Here is a 24,380-nt window from a genome sequence, read left to right as displayed (position 1 = left end):
GAAGTGGATCATAGGGTGGGGGAGGGGGCGAAAATCGTGGGAGCCTTGAAGAATGTGTGGAAGTCGAGAACATTATCTCGGAAAGCAAAAATGGGTATGTTTGAAGGAATAGTGGTTCCAACAATGTTGTATGGTTGCGAGGCGTGGGCTATGGATAGAGTTGTACGCAGGAGGATGGATGTGCTGGAAATGAGATGTTTGAGGACAATGTGTGGTGTGAGGTGGTTTGATCGAGTAAGTAACGTAAGGGTAAGAGAGATATGTGGAAATAAAAAGAGCGTGGTTGAGAGAGCAGAAGAGGGTGTTTTGAAATGGTTTGGGCACATGGAGAGAATGAGTGAGGAAAGATTGACCAAGAGGATATATGTGTCGGAGGTGGAGGGAAGGAGGAGAAGTGGGAGACCAAATTGGAGGTGGAAAGATGGAGTGAAAAAGATTTTGTGTGATCAGGGCCTGAACATGCAGGAAAGGAAACAGACGAAAGAAATGGCCCAACCCACCCCCATACACATGTATATACATACGTCCACACACGCAAATATACATACCTACACAGATTTCCATGGTTTACCCCAGACTCTTCACATGCCCTGATTCAATCCACTGACAGCACATCAACCCCGGTATACCACATCAATCCAATTCACTCTATTCCTTGCCCTCCTTTCACCCTCCTGCATGTTCAGGCCCCGATCACACAAAATCTTTTTCACTCCATCTTTCCACCCCCAATTTGGTCTCCCACTTCTCCTTCCCTCCACCTCCGACACATATATCCTCTCGGTCAATCTTTCCTCACTCATTCTCTCCATGTGCCCAAACCATTTCAAAACACCCTCTTCTGCTTTCTCAACCACGCTCTTTTTATTTCCACACATCTCTCTCACCCTTACATTACTTACTCGATCAAACCACCTCACACCACACATTGTCCTCAAACATCTCATTTCCAGCACATCCATCCTCCTGCGCACAACTCTATCCATAGCCCACGCCTCGCAACCAAACAACATTGTTGGAACCACTATTCCTTCAAACATACCCATTTTTGCTTTCCGAGATAGTGTTCTCGACTTCCACACATTCTTCAAGGCTCCCAGAATTTTCGCCCCCTCCCCCACCCTATGATCCACTTCTGCTTCCATGGTTCCATCCGCTGCAAGATCCACTCCCAGATATCTAAAACACTTTACTTCCTCCAGTTTTTCTCCATTCAAACTTACCTCCCAATTGACTTGACCCTCAACCCTACTGTACCGAATAACCTTGCTCTTATTCACATTTACTCTTAACTTTCTTCTTTCACACACTTTACCAAACTCAGTCACCAGTTTCTGCAGTTTCTCACATGAATCAGCCACCAGCACTGTATCATCAGCGAACAACAACTGACTCACTTCCCAAGCTCTCTCATCCCCAACAGACTTCATACTTGCCCCTCTTTCCAAAGCTCTTGCATTCACCTCCCTAACAACCCCATCCATAAACAAATTAAACAACCATGGAGACATCACACACCCCTGCCGCAAACCTACATTCACTGAGAACCAATCACTTTCCTCTCTTCCTACACGTACACATGCCTTACATCCTTGACAAAAACTTTTCACTGCTTCTAACAACTTGCCTCCCACACCATATATTCTTAATACCTTCCACAGAGCATCTCTATCAACTCTATCATATGCCTTCTCCAGATCAATAAATGCTACATGCAAATCCATTTGCTTTTCTAAGTATTTCTCACATACTTTCTTCAAAGCAAACACCTGATCCACACATCCTCTACCACTTCTGAAACCACACTGCTCTTCCCCAATCTGATGCTCTGTACATGCCTTCACCCTCTCAATCAATACCCTCCCATATAATTTACCAGGAATACTCAACAAACTTATACCTCTGTAATTTGAGCACTCACTCTTATCCCCTTTGCCTTTGTACAATGGCACTATGCACGCATTCCGCCAATCCTCAGGCACCTCACCATGAGTCATACATACATTAAATAACCTTACCAACCAGTCAATAATACAGTCACCCCCTTTTTAATAAATTCCACTGCAGTACCATCCAAACCTGCTGCCTTGCTGGCTTTCATCTTCCGCAAAGCTTTTACTACCTCTTCTCTGTTTACCAAATCATTTTCCCTAACCCTCTCACTTTGCACACCACCTCGACCAAAACACCCTATATCTGCCACTCTATCATCAAACACATTCAACAACCCTTCAAAATACTCACTCCATCTCCTTCTCACATCACCACTACTTGTTATCACCTCCCCATTTGCACCCATCACTGAAGTTCCCATTTGCTCCCTTGTCTTACGCACTTTATTTACCTCCTTCCAGAACATCTTTTTATTCTCCCTAAAATTTAATGATACTCTCTCACCCCAACTACCTACCTATCTCTTCTTTTTTCTCATCTTGGTTACATCTACACACATTTAGACACCCCAGTCTGAGCCTTCGAGGAGGATGAGCACTCCCCGCGTGACTCCTTTTTCTGTTTCCTTTTAGAAAGTTAAAATACAAGAAGGGGAGAAACTGCAGAAGCTGGTGACTGAGTTTGGTAAAGTGTGTGAAAGAAGAAAGCTGAGAGTAAATGTGAATAAGAGCAAGGTTATTAGGTACAGTAGGGTAGAGGGACAAGTCAATTGGGAGGTAAGAGTGAATGGAGAAAAACTGGAGGAAGTGAAGTGTTTTAGATATGTGGGAGTGGATTTGGCAGTGGATGGAACCATGGAAGTGGAAGTGAGTCATAGGGTGGGGGAGGGGGCAAAAGTTCTGGGAGCTTTGAGAAATGTGTGGAAGGCGAGAGCGTTATCTCGGAAAGCAAAAATGGGTATGTCTGAAGGAATAGTGGTTCCGACAATGTTATGTGGTAGGTGTGGGCTATAGATGGAGTTGTGTGGAGGAGGGTGGATGTGCTGGAAATGAGATGTTTGAGGACAATATGTGGTGTGAGGTGGTTTGATCGAGTAAGTAATGAAAAGATAAGAGAGATGTGTGGTAATAAAAAGTGTGGTTGAGAGTGCAGAAGAGGGTGTTTTGAAATGGTTTGGTCACATGGAGAGAATGAGTGAGGAAATATTGACAAAGAAGATATATGTGTCAGAGGTGGAGGGAACGAGAAGTGGGAGACCAAATTGGAAGTGGAAAGATGGAGTGAAAAAGATTTTGAGCGATTGGGGCCTGAACATGCAGGAGGGTGAAAGGCGTGCAAGGAAGAGAGTGAATTGGAATTTTGTGGTAAACTGGGGTCGACGTACTGTCAATGGATTTAACCAAGGCATGTGAAGCCTTCATACATTCCTGCGCCACCCCGCCACACATGAAATGGCACCCCCCTCCCCCGGATGCATGCGAGGTAGCGCTAGGAAAAGACAACAAATTCCACATTTGTTCACACTCAGTCTCTAGCTGTCATGTGTAATGCACGGAAACCACAGCTCCCTTTCCACATTCAAGCCCCACAAAACTTTCCATGGGTACTCTAGACGTTTCACATGCCCAGGTTCAATCCATTGACTGCACATCAACCCCAGTATACCACATCATTCCAATTCACTCTGTTCCTTGCATGCCTTTCACCCTCCTGTATGTACAGGCCCGGATTGCTCAAAATCTTTTTCACTCCATCCTTCCACCTCCATTTTGGTCTACCACTTCTTGTTCCCTCCACCTCTGACACATATATCCTCTTTGTCAATCTTTCTTCACTCTTTCCTCCATATGTCCATACCATTTCAACACAGCCTCTTCTGCTCTCTCAACCACATTCTATTTATTTCCACACATTTCTCTTTTCATTACTTAATCAAACCACCTCACACCACACATTGTCCTCAAACATTTCATTTTCAGTACATCCACCCTCCTCTACACAACCCTGTCTATAGCCCATGCCTTGCAACCATATGATATTGTTGGAACTACTGTTCCTTTAAACATACCCATTTATGTTCTCTGAGATAATGTTCTCTCCTTCCACACATTCTTCATCGCTCCTGAAACCTCGGCTCATCCCCCACCCTGCGACCTACTTCCACTTCCATGGTTCCATTCGTTGCTAAGTCCACTTCCAGATATCTAAAACATTTCACTTCCTCCAACTTTTCTTCATTCCCAATTAACTCCTGTATGTTTAGGCCCCGATTGCTCAAAATCTTTTTTACTTCATTCTTCCACCTCCAATTTGGTCTCCCACTTCTTGTTCCCTCCACCTCCGACACATATATCCTCTTTGTCAATCTTTCCTCACTCATTCTCTCCATATGTCCAAACCATTTCAACACACCCCCTTCTGCTCTCTCAACCATACCCTTTTTATTTCCACACACCTCTCTTTTCATTACTTGCTCAGTCGAACTACCTCATACCACACATTGTCCTCAAACATTTCATTTCCAATGCATCAACCCCCCTCTACACAACCCTATCTATAGCCCATGCCTTCATCCATATGATATTGTTGGAACTACTGTTCCTTCAAACGTACCCATTTATGTTCTCTGAGATAATGTTTTCTTCCACACATTCTTCATCACTCCCAAAACCTCAGTTCCTTTCCACTCAGTGACCCACTTCTGCTTCCATGGTTCCATTCGTCGCTAAGTCCACTTTTAGATATCTAAAACATTTCACTTCCTCCAATTTTTCTCCATTCAAACTTATATCCCAATTAACTTGTCACTCAGCCCTGCTTAACCTAATAACTTATTCACATTTACTGTCATCTTTCTCCTTTCACACACTTTTCCAAAATCAGTCACCAACTTTTGCAGTTTCTCCCTCGAATCAGCCACCAGACCTGTATCATCGGCAAACAACTGACTCACTTCTCAGGCCCTCTCATCCCCAACATACTGCATGCTCACTCTTTTCTCCAAAACTCTTGCATTTACCTCCCTAAGCACCCCATCCATAAACAAATTAAACAACCATGGAGACATCACACACCCCTGCCACAGACCGACCTTCACTTGGAACCAATCACCCTTCTCTCTTCCTACTCGTACACATGCCTTACATCCTTGATAAAAGCTTTTCTGCTTCTGGCAGCTTACCTCTCACACCATATGCTCGTCTACAAAGCATCTCTATCAACCCTATCATATGCCCTCTCCAGATCCATAAATGCTACATTCGAATCCATCCGTTTTTCTGAGTATTTCTCACAGACATTCTTTAAAGCAAACACCTGATCCACACATCATCTACCACTTCTGAAACCACACTACTCTTCCCCAGTCTGATGCTTTGTACATGCCTTCACCCTCTCGGTCAATACCCTCCCATATGATTTCCCAGGAATACTCAAGAAACTTATGCCTCTATAGTTTGAACACTCATCTTTATCTCCTTTGCTTTTGTACATTGGCACTATGCATGCATTCTGCCAATCCTCTGGCACTTCACCATGATCCATACATACGTACCAACCAATCAATAACATAGTCATCCCCTTTCTTAATAAATTCAATTGCAATACCATCTAAACCCTTCACTTTACCGGATTTCATCATCCACAAGGCTTTCACCACCTCTTCTTTCTGCACCCAACTATTCTCCTTGGCTTTCTCACTTCACACACCACACCCAACTAAAACACCCTACAACTGCCACTGCCATCAAACACATTTAACAAACCTTCAAAATCCTCACTCTATCTCCTCCTCACTCCATCACTACCTGTTATCACTTCCCCCTTGTTCCCTTCACCGATGATCCCATTTGTTCTCTTGTCTTTTTCACATTATTCATACATATGTATAGTTGTAACTGTAATGTCGTGGAAAGTCCCTTGCCTTTGGTGATATACCTATGATACACCAGTGAAATTTTCGACTTGGATGCCCCACACTCGTATGTAAGAGTGGCTTCTCCAATTGCTACCATAATCCCAATGTTTGGTGGCCAGCAGTGCCCATTAGTTGGTTACAATGATGAGATTTTGTCATTGGAGTATACAGCAATATACCTATTGCCAATTCTTTGGTACTATGGTGCAAATTAGCCTAATGATTATATGGTAAGGTAATAAAAAGGATATTGTTTTATCATTTATTGTCTCTCAGTTCATGTCCCATTTCATGCATGTGACATCTTGTGACTTTTTCTGTATAAATTCATCCAATTTCATAGGAGTTATTCTTTGGGCCAACACCTGTGGTTAGGCTGCTTCTAGCCTTGTTAACATGCCACCCCAATATGATTTTTTCAAAGTGACCATCAGCTGTTTAAATGATAGTTAACAGCTTGGAGACTCACACCTTCGTCTATGGAGAAACAATTTTCTTAGCCTGTGTAATGTTTGATTTTTGGTATCTCTCCTTAATTTAACCTATACATCATCTTTTCTTCAAGAGGAAATAGCAATCCCTCCAGGTCAGTCTTCTTTACCTATGAAGACCAAGTGTATGGTATTGCTAGCTTGTGTTTCTTGTGCTAGCTGCACATTCTTTAAATGCTTTTTTGCTCAGATAGGTACTCACTGTGTCAGAAATGGCTTTCAGTACTAACTACTGCTGACATAATGTTTATATGGAGATTGCTAAATTATTTTAGTCTATTTAAGAAGAGGGCAGATCTTGTAAGCTCATCATTTGTAACATGAGCAATGCAAGGGTAGAGCCACCAGTTTTTATGGGACAGACCATCATTTGATGCAGGACCTTTGGATTAGACATTCAGGTGCTTCACCTGTCAGGAAGGCTCTTGAACCATCTCTCTTTGCACAAATGTTGAAGTATTTACATACTGTCAGAGCTTACCCACTGGCTGCCCCCAACAACTTATGGGTTCATTAAGTTGTCAAGCAGGCACACCTCTGTCTAAGGTGAAGGAGGCCTTTTCAAATCATCCATTGCTGCTAAGACTTGCCTATGAGATCCTTCACCTCTTTAGTTTCATGGGATATCTTGGGATCATGCTTCAAGGTCTTTGAACTTTTTTACCTCTATGCCATACTCCTCTTTTATCTCCTCTGAGGAAGTGTCTGAGCAATTTCCTAGGTATTAAGATCCTTACCAGGTCCTAATAGACCATGGTTTCCATTTTGTCCCTGTCTATGGAGAATTTAGCCATGGTTTTAAGGTTTCTTATGATGAAATAGTCTCAGGAGAGTCACTTTTAGAGCACTTTAGTTTATGAAAAAAATTGAGCTTCCATTCTCACCAGATTTTGATGGTCAATCCTGGCTTGTTTCTCATGCATCACTTATTACCTGGAGGTTCCTGTAAACTGTTAATTGATTCACTAGAAGCTTGGTTTTGGTTCATGGCAGATATTCTCCACTGTCATTACCATGGAGGCAGATCATGTTTAATGCCAAACAATTTCTTACTGAGATAAGAGAGCATGTCACTGTCTTTTAATGATATAACCAAAAACCCCAAGGATGTCAAATCTGCCTTTGGGGAGAGATGAAGGCTATTCTTTAACCTTTCAGACAGCTTGTTTCCTGTGGAGGGTTTTCAGGTGGCTGATCTTAGGATGTTCAAGATTCCATAGGATGTGGAATCTTTCAGATACTAAAATCTGGTATTCTTTATGGCATTTTAAGGCTATCTTTGTGAATGAGAATGGTCAGTCTGTATTAGACTTTTGCAGAATGTATACTCAGTTAATGGAAAGACAGATCCGGTCTTGCCTAAGTTAATGTAATTCAGAGACATTTGACCTGCTGTTGTTTATTCATCTTCCTTCCTGCATATCGTTCTGAAAGGCCTGCTCAAACACTCTGCAGATTTTTGTGTTTGATATAGATGCTGTCCCTCCCATATGGAGAATTTGATTATACTACAACTCATTGGGAAAGTTTTAGGGCATGCTTTGTAACATCTTTCAGTTCCCTATAAAGAGGCTCTCATGCTCCTTAGGATCTCAGCAACAATCAGACAGGTTGTGACCTCTTTTTATAAAAGTGAGCAGGTTAAGTTAATGCAGTTTCCACTTTTCTGTTACCCCTTTTTATATGAAACTAGTCAGAAGGTTCTCAGAGTTCGATCTTGTAGAACCATCAATATGGAGAAAACCTTTTTATCAACCATGTCTCTTTTCATTCTACTGTGGTGAAGATATATTAAGTTCTGTTTTTCTTGTGCTAAAGGGGAATTATCCTTCAAAACATTCCTTTTGGGGCTATTGTGGACTTTCAGGTAAGTTCTTGAGTTAGTGGTTGTCTCCAGTGCTTTTTAAAGTCTTAGAAGTTCAACATATGGGTTTTTCTAATGTTAAGAAAAAGTCTCTGTTGAGGTTGGGAAGCTTAACTACCCCATTTAAGGGAGGGCTTTGGATACTTGGTATAGATGTTAAGGGAAAGGTCATTGGATCTGCGTTGGGGCCAATTTCCTAACTTTTTTGAGTCCAGGAAAGAATAATCAACTAGAAAAGTAAAATGATAGAATTTTTGTTGTATCTCAATACCCACATTATAAACCAGTTCAAAACGACCACAGTGCAAAGTTTATGCTAGTCCTTTCAGTTAAATTACTTTATAGTCATCTTAGATTTAAAGGATTTCTATTAACATATTTTAGAACACCTCAGAATGGTATTTTTGTGGACATTCAAGACATGGCAATTCATGGTGATGCCTTTGTGCATATGTATAGCCCACAAATTTTGCCAAAGTAATTTGGCCCTACTCCCAAAAGTTATATCCCGTAATGGTAGTTTTGGTGATTTATCCTTATGAATACCTGGTGATGCCCTCTTCAGTGGAGGTTTGTGTCAAACAGGGACTTTGGGTCTTGGAGACATTTCAGGAGGTACATTTTATCATTAACCAGGTTGAATCCCGTTAAGTTTCCATCCATATCTTTACATGATTGTTATTACAGTGGAATACTTAGATAGGCTCTCTCTCTCTATCCCCAAGAATAATGTTAGGGATAATGCAGATACTGTAACTGCTTTACAGTCCCTGACCTTGGTTTTGTGATGTGATTTGGAGTTTATGCTGAGAAAGTTGAATTTTGCAGCCCTGTGCAGGACAGGGTGAAGCTGCTGTCTCAAAAGTTTTCCTTCTGGGAAAATGTTTTCCTTTTTGAACAGAAAAAGGAGATTCTCGAGTCTTGAAGTTGCTTGAAATCTCTCCCTAGTTTTGGATTATTGCATCAAATCAAGTTTGGGGTTGTCATTCATCATAGGGTCATGTAACTGCAGGTTTATGTGTAGGAGTTCAGGAATCGTGACGTTTCATCAAAATCCTAGTTCAGACCAAGATACTTTGTTTTCAAACTGTTGCAAGAGAAGAGTAGGTCTTTTTTGCAAGTGTTTTGTAGCAATCCAGAATTACTGAGATAATATTTTGAAACAATTGAGGGACAAGAACAAGATACACTGTTTCCCTTTGTGAATGTGTTTGGCAGCATAAAGTAGTGATCACCAATCAGTTGATGACAAGCTTGTTATTCATGTAGTTGTTTCCTGTTGAGACAAAACACATGAATACAGTAATTGGAATGAAGATGGCAGAATACACATGTATTGGTATTATTAAACCATCCCGCTGCATGAATCAAGTATTGAATATCATCAGATGTTCGAAGATCACGATGTGAAGTTAAATGGATTAGAATATCCATGCAATTGCATTATATGTTAGAATTTGTACCAAGAACTAATTGATTTGGTGATGATATGATACCATATGTGAAGGCCTCTTTTGCCCTTCATGTTCTTTTTTCAGTGCATATTGGTATTTTCTGGTGTTTAGTCTTACCCATGTTTACTTTGTAAATAGCCAGTATGTGTAGTCAGTGTTTTTTCAGGTTCATGGCTAATTACAGTTAGAATGTGGACAGCTGAAAAGACATGTGAATTAATTGAGTTATTGCATTTTATTGCTTGTTTGTTGAACGTTACGTGTCTGGACTATAGAAAATGAACGAAGAAGAAATATGCCATGCAGACAATGATGAATGATTACAGTGTGAATTATTATAATATAGAGAAGAGATCATTCATTTTTGAAACAGTTTTAGAGAACTTTAAAAGCTAATTGTTTCCAAGAAAAGTGCTTGATCCCCAAAGAAATGTGCATGGTTCAGATATAAATTACTTCTTGTTTTACTTCAAGCAAACATGTCAAGAGGCAGCTGAAGCACCGATAACCATGTAGACAAGGTAAGCATACGGCCTAATCTCATAATATATATTTTTATTTTCAGATAGTGTTTATTATCAAGCAATAATGTAACAGTCAGTTGATCTTAGCATGATTGTCTTTCCAAGGAATTCTTCCTTCAGTTGAAAAAAAGTATTCACAGAGCTCTTTCCTAATATATAGTTATGTTTTCACTGACCTTCTTGGTACGTAATGTAAATTAATGAAACCCATATTTTCATCCTTTATTTGGTTTCTCCATAATCCTGGGATGATTGTGCTATTCAATATATCCTTGTAATCAAATGTACTTGGAGATGAATTAGAATTTTGTGATACAGTCCTCCTATGAAGGAAGTTTATGTAAATAAATACAAGTTAGAGAAATAACTTAAACCTTGTTAATATGCATTGCTATATATAGTTTTTAGAAAAACTCTGAATAAAGCTGATGAAATACCAAAAATATTATGAAATACTCTGTGGAAGGTATTAAGAATATATGGTGTGGGGGGCAAGTTGTTAGAAGCAGTGAAAAGTTTTTATCGAGGATGTAAGGCATGTGTACGTGTAGCAAGAGAGGAAAGTGATTGGTTCTCAGTGAATGTAGGTTTGCGGCAGGGGTGTGTGATGTCTCCATGGTTGTTTAATTTGTTTATGGATGGGGTTGTTAGGGAGGTGAATGCAAGAGTTTTGGAAAGAGGGGCAAGTATGAAGTCTGTTGGGGATGAGAGAGCTTGGGAAGTGAGTCAGTTGTTGTTCGCTGATGATACAGCGCTGGTGGCTGATTCATGTAAGAAACTGCAGAAGCTGGTGACTGAGTTTGGTAAAGTGTGTGAAAGAAGAAAGTTAAGAGTAAATGTGAATAAGAGCAAGGTTATTAGGTACAGTAGGGCTGAGGGTCAAGTCAATTGGGAGGTAAGTTTGAATGGAGAAAAACTGGAGGAAGTAAAGTGTTTTAGATATCTGGGAGTGGATCTGGCAGCGGATGGAACCATGGAAGCGGAAGTGGATCATAGGGTGGGGGAGGGGGCGAAAATTCTGGGAGCCTTGAAGAATGTGTGGAAGTCGAGAACATTATCTCGGAAAGCAAAAATGGGTATGTTTGAAGGAATAGTGGTTCCAACAATGTTGTATGGTTGTGAGGCAAGGGCTATGGATAGAGTTGTGCACAGGAGGATGGATGTGCTGGAAATGAGATGTTTGAGGACAATGTGTGGTGTGAGGTGGTTTGATCGAGTAAGTAACGTAAGGGTAAGAGAGATGTGTGGAAATAAAAAGAGCGTGGTTGAGAGAGCAGAAGAGGGCGTTTTGAAATGGTTTGGGCACATGGAGAGAATGAGTGAGGAAAGATTGACCGAGAGGATATATGTGTCGGAGGTGGAGGGAAGGAGGAGAAGTGGGAGACCAAATTGGAGGTGGAAAGATGGAGTGAAAAAGATTTTGTGTGATCAGGGCCTGAACATGCAGGAGGGTGAAAGGAGGGCAAGGAATAGAGTGAATTGGATCGATGTGGTATACCGGGGTTGACGTGCTGTCAGTGGGTTGAATCAGGGCATGTGAAGCGTCTGGGGTAAACCATGGAAAGCTGTGTAGGTATGTATATTTGCGTGTGTGGACGTGTATGTATATACATGTGTATGGGGGTGGGTTGGGCCATTTCTTTCGTCTGTTTCCTTGCGCTACCTTGCAAACGCAGGAGACAGCGACAAAGCAAAAAAAAAAAAAAAAAAAAAATTATGATTGTGATTATGATTGTGCTTGATGACCTGATATGGGTTTCATAACATTATTTGATAAAGCGAATGCATCTTTTCCCATAACCATGTATAAAACTGGTGTATTTCTTCCTGCTAGAGGTTCAGTAGGGAGCAGTTTAAGCTGATTCCTTTCCATGTTTTGATAAAGAGTTGTAGCTTTGAAAACTCCACAATTGGAAATTTGACCTTGGCATCTACATCTGCATATATCACTTTTATTGTGCATCAAGTATTGCAAATACAACTACACTGAATGTTCTTTTGTAGTTATTGGAGTGACTAATGCTGATTAAGGGTGCTTGAATTTGAGTATATTTATCACCCTTGACACCTAAACATTGTGGAAAATTCCACACACTGGTGGATCCATTTGCTGTTTTGACCCATTCTTGTTCTGTTTTAGTAATCCGAAACAAGATTGAAATTATTAATTTTCTCAATTTACTTAAATTCTCTTATTGAATATACATCATACTGATGTGAGTTGGGGAGGTGGTCATCTGTACTACAGAGGACCCAGAATGACCCATATGAAGGAATATGATGATTTATTTTTTCAGTAATATGAAGCCTATATACTGGTGTATTACATTGCATTGGTAATTCTTGTCCTTTCTTTTGCACTGTTTCATATTTAGCTTTCATGTTTTATGCCAAGAAAACTTGTCTATCTATTTATCTATGTCTGTGATGCAACAGCAAAAGAGTCTCCACTTATCCCTGTCCTTACGTGCCTCCCTTGTATGCACCATTCCATGCATTCTTCTCTGTTTCTCTCCCTTAGTATTCCTCCACCCTATTTGCCCATGTCACAGGTGGTCATCAACTCACACCTGCACCTTTAATTGTACTATCGTACACTTTGCTTGTAAACTCCCAATCTTGCATTCTTTCCACATGCCCAAACCACCTCAAAGTATTATGTTTTATCCATTCTACCACTCCACAATTCATTCCCTTTGCATTCCTGCCATATTACATCCCTCATAAACTCTGATTTTTTTCTCCATTCCATCTAGTCACACCACATGCTCTTCTCAAATAGCTCATTTCCACAGCCAGGATCCTTGACCTCTGTGTCTCATTCCATGTCCATGTTTTGGCTGCTCAGGTCAGCATTGGGAGGATTATGCAGTCCCTTAATCTTCTCTTCACTTTCATACTTACACCTCTACCCTTCACTATTCTATTAAGGGACCCAATGACTCTTGTACCCTTTATTGCTCTCTCCCTTATCTCTCCACCCACATCACCACACTTACCCTTATCAAAACATAACTCAGCCTATAGAATGGATCATAGACATTGTAATCTGTTTTTTCATGTTCAGAATGTTTGGCAGAGGCTCACTGCATTTAGAACTTGATTTGAAAATGAAAATTGAATGTTTCCAGGGAACTGTTGGAAAGTGGAATCTCTTTATCTGAAAACCTAAAGCAAACTCTTTTGGAGTAATAGGGTTTTTTTCTTTATCAGCTGTGGTGAGAGTATTGCTCTTTAGAAAATGCCAGTGTCCTTCCATGAAGATTCCTGCAAAAGATGGCATCACCCTTATCAAGATAATATATTGTTCGAGAGCTAATCCAATAATGGTCAAAAGTGAAATGACTAGTTTTGGAGTGAGGCTTGGAGTGGACCACCCTGTGTTCATCGTAGTTTATCAAGGTTCCATGAGGAAGATACCTCATGGACTCCTGTAGGGTGACCAGGCCAGTCACAGTAGTGACATCTAATCCTAAATAAAATTGATACCCATTTAAGATTTGGGGCAATGATAGAGAGCTGAGTGCCATCTGCACTTGCTGTGGATTGAATCTGAGCCAGTGGAACTCATTCAGCTATACCATCGAGGTACTGTATGTTTTGGAAGGTCATTGTAGAGAAACTCAATAGCAGGAAGAGGATGTTTCAGAATCGATTGACAGTGAAGGTGAAACTTCCATGATCCCCAGCAGGGTGAAGCTAACAATGGCAAAGGTTTGCTAAGGTATTCAGCAGATATTTTCTGTTTTTTATTTGGCCAGATTATTTTAAAGGAGAGTATAGGGTAGCAACAAAAAACAAATAGGTATATCTGCTTTCCTTCTGGGAACTGGTACCTGAACTTTGGAACATTGTGTACTAGTAGCTGAATCATGTACTGATCTATTTGTGGCTGAGCTCAGTGCCCTTTATCAGCCCTGTTGCTAAGGAGAGCACATTTTGTTTTTTTTATGTATGTTGATTGAGGTCATTGGCTGTGAGGCTCCCACACTGACATATATTTCCAGAAAAGAGAAATTTCCAGACTTGTAACTCACATTACAAAGCATTTGCATAAAGGAATGGTTTAGAAGCAAATGGCTAGATGTGGATGTAGCCTAGGATAGGAACTCTCTTGCAAGGAAACAGTCCATTTTTGAACTGTTAGGCAAAGGAGTGGTTTAAAGGTTAACTGCTAAGTATTCATAGAGTATGCTTTAGAGATCTCCTCAAAGATTTCAAAGCATATGTAAGCCAAAATACAATGCATTTATAAAACTCAATTTGGTGTATAGCTTAGACAGACAGTTGGTAGTAACCTGACATAAAACATAACCCATTTTAAGAGACTCATAGTTCAAGAGTTTTTGCTCCTAAGGTGAATGGTTAAGGTGTAGTTTTGATATGTAAAAGCAGATTAAAACAAAAATTATAGATAACGGTTTTCAGTGACTTTCAAAATACTTGCAAAACTCTTTACTGGAGTAAAGGAAGGGAGGTTCTTGAGCTCACATAAAATTGCGTAACATAGTAAAGTAGTAGGATAGTGATCTGTAAGATATTTTCACGAGGGACAGGTTTATCCTACCAGTATCAAGAATACACATTGATGGAACAAGTACCTCCACTAGGTAAGGGAAACCATTTTCCAGAAGTAAGGCAAATGAAGCTGCATGACAGTGACACAGTAATAAAAGGTAAAGGAAACGGTGGTACAAAAAGAGAAGCTAAAGTTAATACAAAGGAAAAAAAATGCATTTCAAACATGACTCCCAGAACAAACACACAATAAAGTCACATAGAATGTGAGAAAGGGGGAAAAGGATAAGGATAAAAGGCCTTCCACTTGTAAGCAAACCAACACTGGTCAAGCTCTTGTCATGTAGAAACTTTTGATTGCAAGGAAAGACCCAAGCATTTATTCCCATAATGTAGAATATGAGCTCTGATAAAAGGTTAATTTTAAAGTGAAGGTTGAATGGAAGTTGCAGGTGGAAAAGAAGACATACAAAATGAAGACACAAAACAGCTGTTGCTTAGGGAAGTGCAGAGTTAGCTGTTCTTGTCCATATTTACTCTGGACTTGTAAGAGGAGCCTTCATCTGCAGAGGAGATCGAGTTGAGAGATGGTTCATAGAGGGAGATCGTGTCCTTTGGAGCAGATGGTGGGTATATCACTATTATTCCCAGAGATTGTGCCAATGTCCTTGGCTAACACTTTTCAGAAAGAAAATTTATTTGAGGTATTGTCAAGGAAGAATTTGCATTGAATGAGTGTATAATGACAGTAAATTAAACATTAGAAGATAAGGAGTGAGTTGAAGATCAGGGAGTACCTATAATGAGGTTTTGCCATTAGGCAGGGCTAGTGTTTAGTGCTCACCACATATTTTGCATGATTATGAATGCTTTTGTTCTGTGTCATCTTGCACATTACAGAGTTGTCTATCTTGGAATCATTTGGGACTGTTCTCAGCCATTTATATAGGCTCCTTTCTGTGCTTATTCAAGGCAGGTTTTTTCACTTGGGAGTACATTAAATTGTTTTTCCTTATTTCGTGCCTCACCTTTCATATATATTTTTCTTTGATTTCTTTTTGTTATATTCTGAGGATTATTACAGATTGACTATCCTATTTTTTCTTTGTTGTGATTTTTTCTTCAAGCACATTGTCATTGATTCCATCAGTTTGCCACTTATTAGTTTGCAAATATCTTTTTCCTTTTCTGTTAGGCTGTATATTTCAAGGTTTTTCAACCTCTAATGGTAATTCGTATGCTTCATTCCATAAGTTCATCTTTTGAATAGTTCCTGAATGCTTTCTGATTTCCTGATTTCATCTTGCTTTAATTGTGAGCAGACACCACATTGGTATTAAAATTTCCTTTTTACTGTAGGTATATATTGAACATTTTCATTGTTGTTTCTATCCCTCTTGCTTAAAGTTCTTGTTTGCTTTCCACTCTGAGTATGTTGGTGAGAGAAATGATTTTTGTTGATGGGGGCTGGTTGAATAAGGGAAGAGGTTTCTGGAAGAAGTGATAATGTTGAGATGCTGTGCAGTTTAGGAGTTTGAATGATTTGTCATGATAAAATGAAAAAGAGGGAGGGGATCTTATTAATTAAAGATTTTTGTGTTGATGAGATAGCTAAAGAGAAAGAAAAGGAACATGTTGGAGAAAATTGGGAACACTTGGAAGTTGAAACATGTAGGGAGTGTTTTTGCGAGAAAAATGTTTCTATGATTAAGTGTCTTGGTATGTTCCATGATGTAGCAGTCAACAGGGGTCATCACATGTCACCATGTGCACGTCTGTAGTGAAATTGAACATAGGTAACCCTCTTAGTTGTAAATCAACATTAAGGAACAGAAAACAAGATTTTTCTGGTATAGTATTAGTGTATTTGAAGATTGATTTGTTGATTGGCATTTAGTACCCACTGATGAGAATGAAAAGGAAGCACCCTGGTTATACTTGAAAAATCATGTATTGACTCCTTTTACCTTTCTGTCTATAATCAGCAAGTTTCAGCCTAGAATTTTGTTTGATTCATATGGGATACTCTTCCATTACTATGGTCTTTGGCTTATAAACAGTGCAAAAGAAACATTACTTTGGTAAAACAGCAACTTCATTTTGATTTCAGAGAAAAATAGGACGACCTACATCAGGAATTTGGAACCACTACATATCTGAGAAGATTGATGGGAAGACAGTAGTTTACTGCAAATATTGTACACTAAAATACAGCTATCCCAATGCTACCAAAATGAAAGCACATATTTTGAAATGTGATATTTGTCCAGAAGATGTGAGAAGGCAATTTAAAGATGTGAAGCAAGAAATTGAGCATTTCGTGAATCATACAAGTAAGGAGATCTGGGGAGCAGTACCTGTAGAGTCTTACAACATCACGCAGTGCAGTGCTCTCTCTTTAGTTAATAAAGCATAGCGCGAGCATGTACAAAAATGTACACGAGATATTGTTGAATGGTCAGGAGGTTCATTGTTAACTTCTTAAATGTGAAAAGTACAAACCATAATCGGAACAGTGACTGCATTCTCAAATGGTGAAACCATTGGATCAAGTTGCTGTCTTTATGTTGCTGTATTTAGTAAACTGATTTCATTTTTACATTCAGAACTAGGTGATTAGCTTTGTTATATGCAAAACTGTAATGTACTTGATGACTTTGTGAAAGCTTTATGTGTTGCTGTGTAGTGAATTGCCAGTTTGCCAAGTTTCCTGAATGGGAAGAACATTGAAGTGTGAGAGGTTCATTTGATAGTAGTGAGAGCATTTCTGAGAATACAGCTCATAGTTGATTCAGTCAACCACAGTCTGTGCACTACATTATCTAAAGAGAAAAATGTATTCCCCCAAGTTGCAGATTGCTTAGTTCGTTTTGACTGATTCAGGACATCAAACCAAGTATCTCTGCAAGCCTAACTGTCCTAACTACTATAGTTATGATATCTGTGTCAGTATTTTATTTTATATTCTGCAGTAAAGAAGGATGAAACATGCAAAATCTACCAGGCATTTAGGGATGCAGTAGTACTCACACTTTCAAGTGTAAATGATGCAACAGTGACACTAAGAATATTTAAGGATTCCTCAGAATATTAGCCAAAAATTTTTAGGTAAAATTGCATTGGTCATGGTTTCAGATACATTTGCTGATTTGTGCAGTTTTGTTCATCATATAGAATTAAATAAGAATATAGTAAAGCTAGTGTAATACCATAGCTGTAGCAGAATTACATTAATGATCATTCTGACAAAAAAAAAAGGCAGTTATTAAATTTTTCAGTGAAACATGCTAATACTTGATGAAAAGAATATTTATTTGGTTGTTTCCAGTTGTGTGTTTTATAAGATTAGTCTGCCACTGGTAGGAGAAACCAGTTTTTGTTTTTTTATTTGCAGGAAATATTTGCACAGAAACTTCACTCCTCTGATAGGAATTTGGAAACTTAGTGGGGAATTTGTGGTTGGAAACATTTCATTTTTAAGCAGTTTCTGTATTAAAGTATGTGCTAATGCAGGACTCGAAGCATAAGGAATACAGCTGTTGGTGGTCAAGCATCATGAAGGATAGAGTACTGTAGTAAGTCAAGCATCATAAAGGATAGAGTGCTTTTGTAGGTCAAGCATCATGTGGGATATGGTGCTGCTGTAGGTCAAGCATCATGAAGGATACAATGTTGTTGTAAGTCATGCAACATGAAGGATAGAGTGCCCTTGTAAATTAAGCATCATAAAGGATAGAGTGTTGTATATCAAGCATCATGAAGGATACAATGTTGTTGTGGATCATGCAACATGAAGGATAAAGTGCTGTTGTAGGTCAAGCATCATGAAGGATAGAGTGCTGTTGTAGGTCAAACATTATGAAGGATAGAGTGCTCTTATAGGTCAATTATCTTGAAGGATAGAGTGCTGTTGTAAGTCAAACATTATGAAGGATAGAGTGCTGTTGTAGGTCAAGCATCATGAAGGATAAAGTGCTGTTGTAGGTCAAACCTTATGAAGGATAGAGTGCTGTTGTAGGTCAAGCATCATGAAGGATAAAGTGCTGTTGTAGGTTAAACATTATGAAGGATAGTGTGCTGTTGTAGGTTAAACACTATGAAGGATAGAGTGCTGTTATAGGTCAAGCATCTTGAAGGATAGAGTGCTGTTGTAGGTCACATTATGAAGGATAGAGTGCTGTTGTAGGCCAAACATTATGAAGGATAGAGTGCTGTTGTAGGTCAAGCATCTTGAAGGATAGAGTGCTGTTGTAGGTCAAACATTATGAAGGATAGAGTGCTGATGTAGGTCAAACATTATGAAGGATAGAGTGCTGTTGTGGGTCAAACACTATGAAGGATAGAGTGCTGTTGTAGGTCAAGCATCATGAAGGATAGAGTGCTGTTGTAGGTCAAACATTATGAAGGACAGAGTGCTGATGTAGGTCAAACATTATGAAGGATAGAGTGCTGTTGTGGGTCAAACATTATGAAGGATAGAGTGCTGTTGTAGGTCAAGCATCTTGAAGGATAGAGTGCTGTTGTAGGTCAAACATTATGAAGGACAGAGTGCTGATGTAGGTCAAACATTATGAAGGATAGAGTGCTGTTGTGGGTCAAACATTATGAAGGATAGAGTGCTGTTGTAGGTCAAGCATCATGAAGGATACAGTACTATTGTAAGTCATGCATCATGAAAGATTGTGAGCCCTGTGATTCATATTGTGACTCAATATCATCCTCTGGTGAGCTTTAGTTTCATGTTGTGGTTCTAAGTATCTTCATTTGGTTTCTGCATCATTATATTTGAGCTCTTGATTATCATCATATTATGGCTCCATAATATTGTGATTAAGGTACAGTATCATCATAATTTGGCTTTGTCATTGTATTCTGGATCTTACTATCTTATTGTGGCTCTAAGTATCAACAGTGTGGATGTTGATAATTTTTTGGCTCAAAATATTGTGGCTTATCTTACTGTAAATCTTATTATATTTTGGTTGTAATCATTATCTTCATGTGGCATAAAGTATCAGCATATTGTGGGTCCTTAGAATAATCATTCATTCTTCATATCATGTGTATGTATCATCATTTTCTTGTGTTTGGATTTTTAGAATACTGAATTCAGAAGTTGCTGCTTTCTTCAATATTTTAGGTATCCTAATTTTATTATTGTAAATTACAAGGCATTGAGATGTGTGAAAACATTGGTATTGAGAAGCCAAAAGTAGTAATGTCCTTGTATATGGTAGTTATATGTATGGTGATATTTAACCCTCTCACTGTAGATATTATGGATATCTCTCATTTTTTTCTACACACTGTGGATGGTACAGATAGGGATTCCCTATTTTACTGTAGATATTATGGATCTCATTTAATTTTTTACATACTGTGGATGGTACGGACAGGGATTCCCACTTTCAAAAATGCCACTCAAGGTTGTGGAAGGTAAATATTGGTGTTAAATGTTGTCAGCCATATGTTTCCAGACAGTAGACCAAATATTTTTGCCATCTATTGAGAGATTTGGAGGGAGCAGTAAGACAGTGCCATGGCAGTGTAGGACAATCCAAGGACTTTTCAAGACTTTGTGCAGATATTTTATTAATATCAGGTAAAATAGATATATGTATAATTTGATTTTGGTAGCTTTAACAAATCTGCACACCATCATAATTGGGTTTTCAAAGCTAGAAAAATGCATCAGTGTAGCATATATATATGGTAACACTGACTAGCTCATGCCACAACTAGTTTGAGGCTTACACTGGTGTGACATGAGTCAAGTATTTTTGGAATTGGAAATAAATAATTTGTTAAGTGCTGCAATTAATTTTTTTTTTTGTAAAAAACTTTAAAGCACAGGATATGGGTGCTGGGTCATAAGCTTGCTGCAGTGAAAGGTTTGACGTGTATAAACCAATATAAGGTCATCAAGATGCATAGTCAGATGTCGTGAAGTATAACAAAGGCATTATCACTGGAAGTAGGTCACAATGATTTGGCACAGGCTTATTATCATTGTATTTTTGAGGAACACTAATCATAACAATTTCCAATTATATTAGGGGGAAAGGTGAGTCAGATTGACCAGTTTGAGTATGATTTATATGAGGGTATTTTTTATTTTCTAAACAGTACGTCACTGTTTACAATTATGGTCAAAGCTCAAAAATCCAAACACATTGGGAATAGGTGTTGTGTTGATTCCTGAAAACTGTACTTTTGAGGGATCCCATGGTGCAACCATTTTTCAGAGAATATAAAATGTTCATAAATTTTGAAGTTTGGAGAAATTGTTTAGCCTTTCGCACAAAAGTAAGCCAGAAATAGGCACGTTTACACTTATGTGTTGCTTGAAGCTCATACACCACCCTATCTATCAGACTCTGCTCTCCTTGCTTTGTGCACTGTGCCATGACCTTGTTTGTTTCACAGTTAGCCCAGATTTTCAAGATCTTGTCATATTGCATCTAGATATTATAAACTGTTTGATGAGTTTATGTGCTGAAACACACCTTGTCTAGTTTTTGTAATATTTGGGCTATTTGTCTGTTTTTCTTTTAATTTTTGCTCATTGCTTCCTGGTTAGCAAGGTAATGCTAAAAACAGAACAGCCTTAGTTGGTTACATCCACTCTCTAGCCGTTATGTATAACGAACAAAAAATCGGAGCCCCCCCTATCTACAGACAAGCCTCACAGACCTTTCTTTGGTTTCTCCCAGCCTTTTCATATGATCTGGTTCAGCCCGCTGACTGCACAACACCCCTCTATACCACATCACTCCAGTTTGCTTTATCCCATAAATGCTTCACACCCTCTTACATATTGAGGTTCTAAACACTTGGAGCATCTTGTAACTCCAACCTTCCACCTCCTCCTCGAGACCCCCCTCCTTGTTTCCTCAACTTTGGACGTGTATACCCTTTAAATCATCCTCTCTTTACTCATTCTCTGTTTCCAAAACATTTCAGTACACCCTATTCAGTTCTCTTATGCATATTTTTACATCCACACTTCTTTCTTGCCCTTTCATTTCTTGAAAATTCAAACAACTTTCCTCACACCACATATTGTTTTCAAACATTTTATTTTCAACACACCCATCCTCTTCCATATTCTTTCATGTAGGTCCCATGTCTTGCATCCGTATAACACTATGAGGATTGCTGTTCCGTCATACATACTTGTTTTTGTCCTCAAAAAACAGTGGCCTCGCTTTCCACACACTCCTTATTGCATTGAAGATTTTAGCCCTTATCCACCCTTCCCTTTGGTTTACCTTAGCTGCCAAGGTTAAATCCACTGTCATGTCCACTTCTAGGTGTCTAAAGCACTACACTTCCTCTAGGTTCTTTCCATTTAAACTCACACCCCATACAATCAGTCTTTCTTCCCACTTGATAACCTTACTTTTATACATACTAACTCTCAATTTTCCCCTTCAACTATCCAAAACTTAGAAATTAACTTCAGTTTTTCACACAAGTCTTATCAAAGCTGCATCATCAGCAAACAGCAACTGACTTACCTCCCCACTACTCCAATTCCATTTTGACTGCAGTCGAGCTCCTCTCTCCATAACTCTTGCATTCACCTTCTTCACCCCACCCATTAACATTGAACAGCCATGGTGATATTACAAACCCCCTGCTGCAGACCCACTTTCACTTGGAATCACTCGCCCTCATTTCTTCTTACTCGAACACCCACCTAACTATCTTGAAAACTCCTTACTGCTTCCAGTATCTTTCCTCGCATACATGACACTTGCACAATTGCAAGGATCAATTTTGCTTGGTCTCTTCTTGGAAGCCATTGTTAGGGTAGAATTATAACAATTCTTAGTCACAGAGAACTACATGAGTAGCTGTGTGGCAGGAGTGCAATGGTGGCAAAGATGGCAACAGCAATATTGTTGGCTACTTTAAGTCTGAAAGTGTACAGATTCTTGAGCAATACAGACTTTAGAAATTTAGATTCTTTAGTTTTGATTGTACTCTGATATATACAACTTCTAATTTCAGCAAATTTTTCTTTTGAATAGTATCTGTGTTCTATATTAAGTTCATTTTTAGTGACAGTAAGGTGTCATAGATATGTAGTAACAAGATTATATAAACTTTAGCACACTTATGATCCCTGAAATCTTACCCAGCAGATAAACAACACTGTAACATCTGTTTTGATTTCCAAAACTTATTGAAACAGCTCAAGTGTAGGAAAATTCTAAGATTACCTTAAATAAAGAAGTCAAAAAACTAAGTGCACAGTGCTTTTGTCCCAGTTTTTGATATGGAGTGAAAAACCTCAAGAAGCCCATATTTCTGCTCTGGCAGTAATAGTAGTGGCTTTTCCTAAGACCTTTGCCTTTCTTATAGACCCAACTTTTTCCAATTTTTTCACCAACATAAGATATTTTTATGTTGAACAAATATCAGGTTAGAACCTTTCTTCATATCTTACTCCTTTCTGAGATTCAGCTGAGTAATGTTTTCTGTAATACCTATCACCTTTCCAACTTTATCTGTCATTCATGATTCTGCTTCATAGTAGGTGTCTGTTTATTCGAACACCAGCACACTCGTTGCATACAGCACCTCATGGATTTTGAATCTCTAAACTATGATGTCATATGACAAGATTTGTCTTCCAATGAAAGTACCAGTTTTCCTCTATTGATCTTACTGCACTCATAACCCTACAAACTGTATAATTTCTTTGTCCATCTAAATTCCTGCCATGAGGCCATATCATCTTCTTGCCCTTAAGCTGAGAGCCTCCTCCTAGAAGATTTCTGAAAATCCTTGGGGATTGATACAGTACAGCCAAGAAAGCAGAAAAAACAATGAGATTAGGACACATAGGAGAGAGAGATCCATGACAGCAATTTTATTTAGGTGCACAGAGTTTATAAAACTAAGAACTCTAGGATTAAAACTAATAATTTCAAAGAATTTACTATATATTTCTACTCAACCTGATGTAAATGTGGATGAATGAGAAGAGAGTGAAATAGAGTTAGAAAGGTACAAGAACTTAAGAGCAGACAAGAGAAAACCAAACAGGGTGGTGTAGCAATCTGTGTGAGCAGCAAGTTTGAGGCAAAACAGTTCATGAAAGTATGTCACAATAAATGTAAATCAGTAGCAGTTGGCATACTGGCACTAAATGCAATTAACCTCATAGTTCCTGAAGTAGGTGTTCTTTCCAACCCTGTGAATCTGTTTTTCAAGTTGTACAGAGATGTATTTAACCTTACCATTTCAAAGATATTCATTTAACAGTGAAAAGAAAACTTCAAAAGTATATTTCATCCACTACTATCACTCTAATACAGGCACACCACCGATTTTCTGGCAACTGATAGTTTGGTACCTCCTTTAGTACGGACAAAATTACTTGAGGAAACTTGAAATCACCGCGGCCACCAGACTAGTTCACTGGGCAGCCACAGATGGAATTGTGTGTAGGGCGCACACTTGGTGGTGATTCTGCAATTCTGTGAGATTCTTAGCTTATTTTGCTTAAATTTGATCTTAGCTTTGGCTTTTAAGACATAGGAGAGTCAGTCATGGTGTCAGGAGAGTCAGTCATGGTGTCAAACATAAACACCAGTCCATATTGATCCAAGATAAAGTAGAACTGTTGAAAAAATGGACCATGGTGTTTCAGTGCATAAGCTGTGTGACATCTACAGTATTGGTTCATCAACTGTTTATGATAGAAAG

At 38.9% G+C, this 24,380-nt stretch overlaps 1 protein-coding gene across 6 annotated transcripts in view; it reads left to right on the top strand.

Annotated features, from left to right (window-relative positions):
• The window catches only part of LOC139751160 (uncharacterized), a 117,379-nt gene that overhangs the window by 39,710 nt on the left and 53,289 nt on the right, over positions 1–24,380 (top strand). The window contains exon 5 of one of the 6 annotated variants that reach the window (XM_071666259.1): positions 16,771–16,993. The exons of 4 other annotated variants lie outside the window; for them this stretch is intronic. In XM_071666259.1, the coding sequence (XP_071522360.1) occupies positions 16,771–16,993 (223 nt within the window). Of the gene's footprint in view, positions 1–10,092; positions 10,140–16,770; positions 16,994–24,380 lie in introns of those variants that run through there. One more of the 6 variants, XM_071666260.1, reaches the window with a different exon arrangement.

This window comes from Panulirus ornatus, chromosome 11 (assembly GCF_036320965.1).
Source record: "Panulirus ornatus isolate Po-2019 chromosome 11, ASM3632096v1, whole genome shotgun sequence".
Taxonomy (NCBI): domain Eukaryota; kingdom Metazoa; phylum Arthropoda; class Malacostraca; order Decapoda; family Palinuridae; genus Panulirus; species Panulirus ornatus.
Note: the sequence above shows the minus strand (reverse complement) of the source record. Positions and strands in the feature narration are given on the sequence as shown.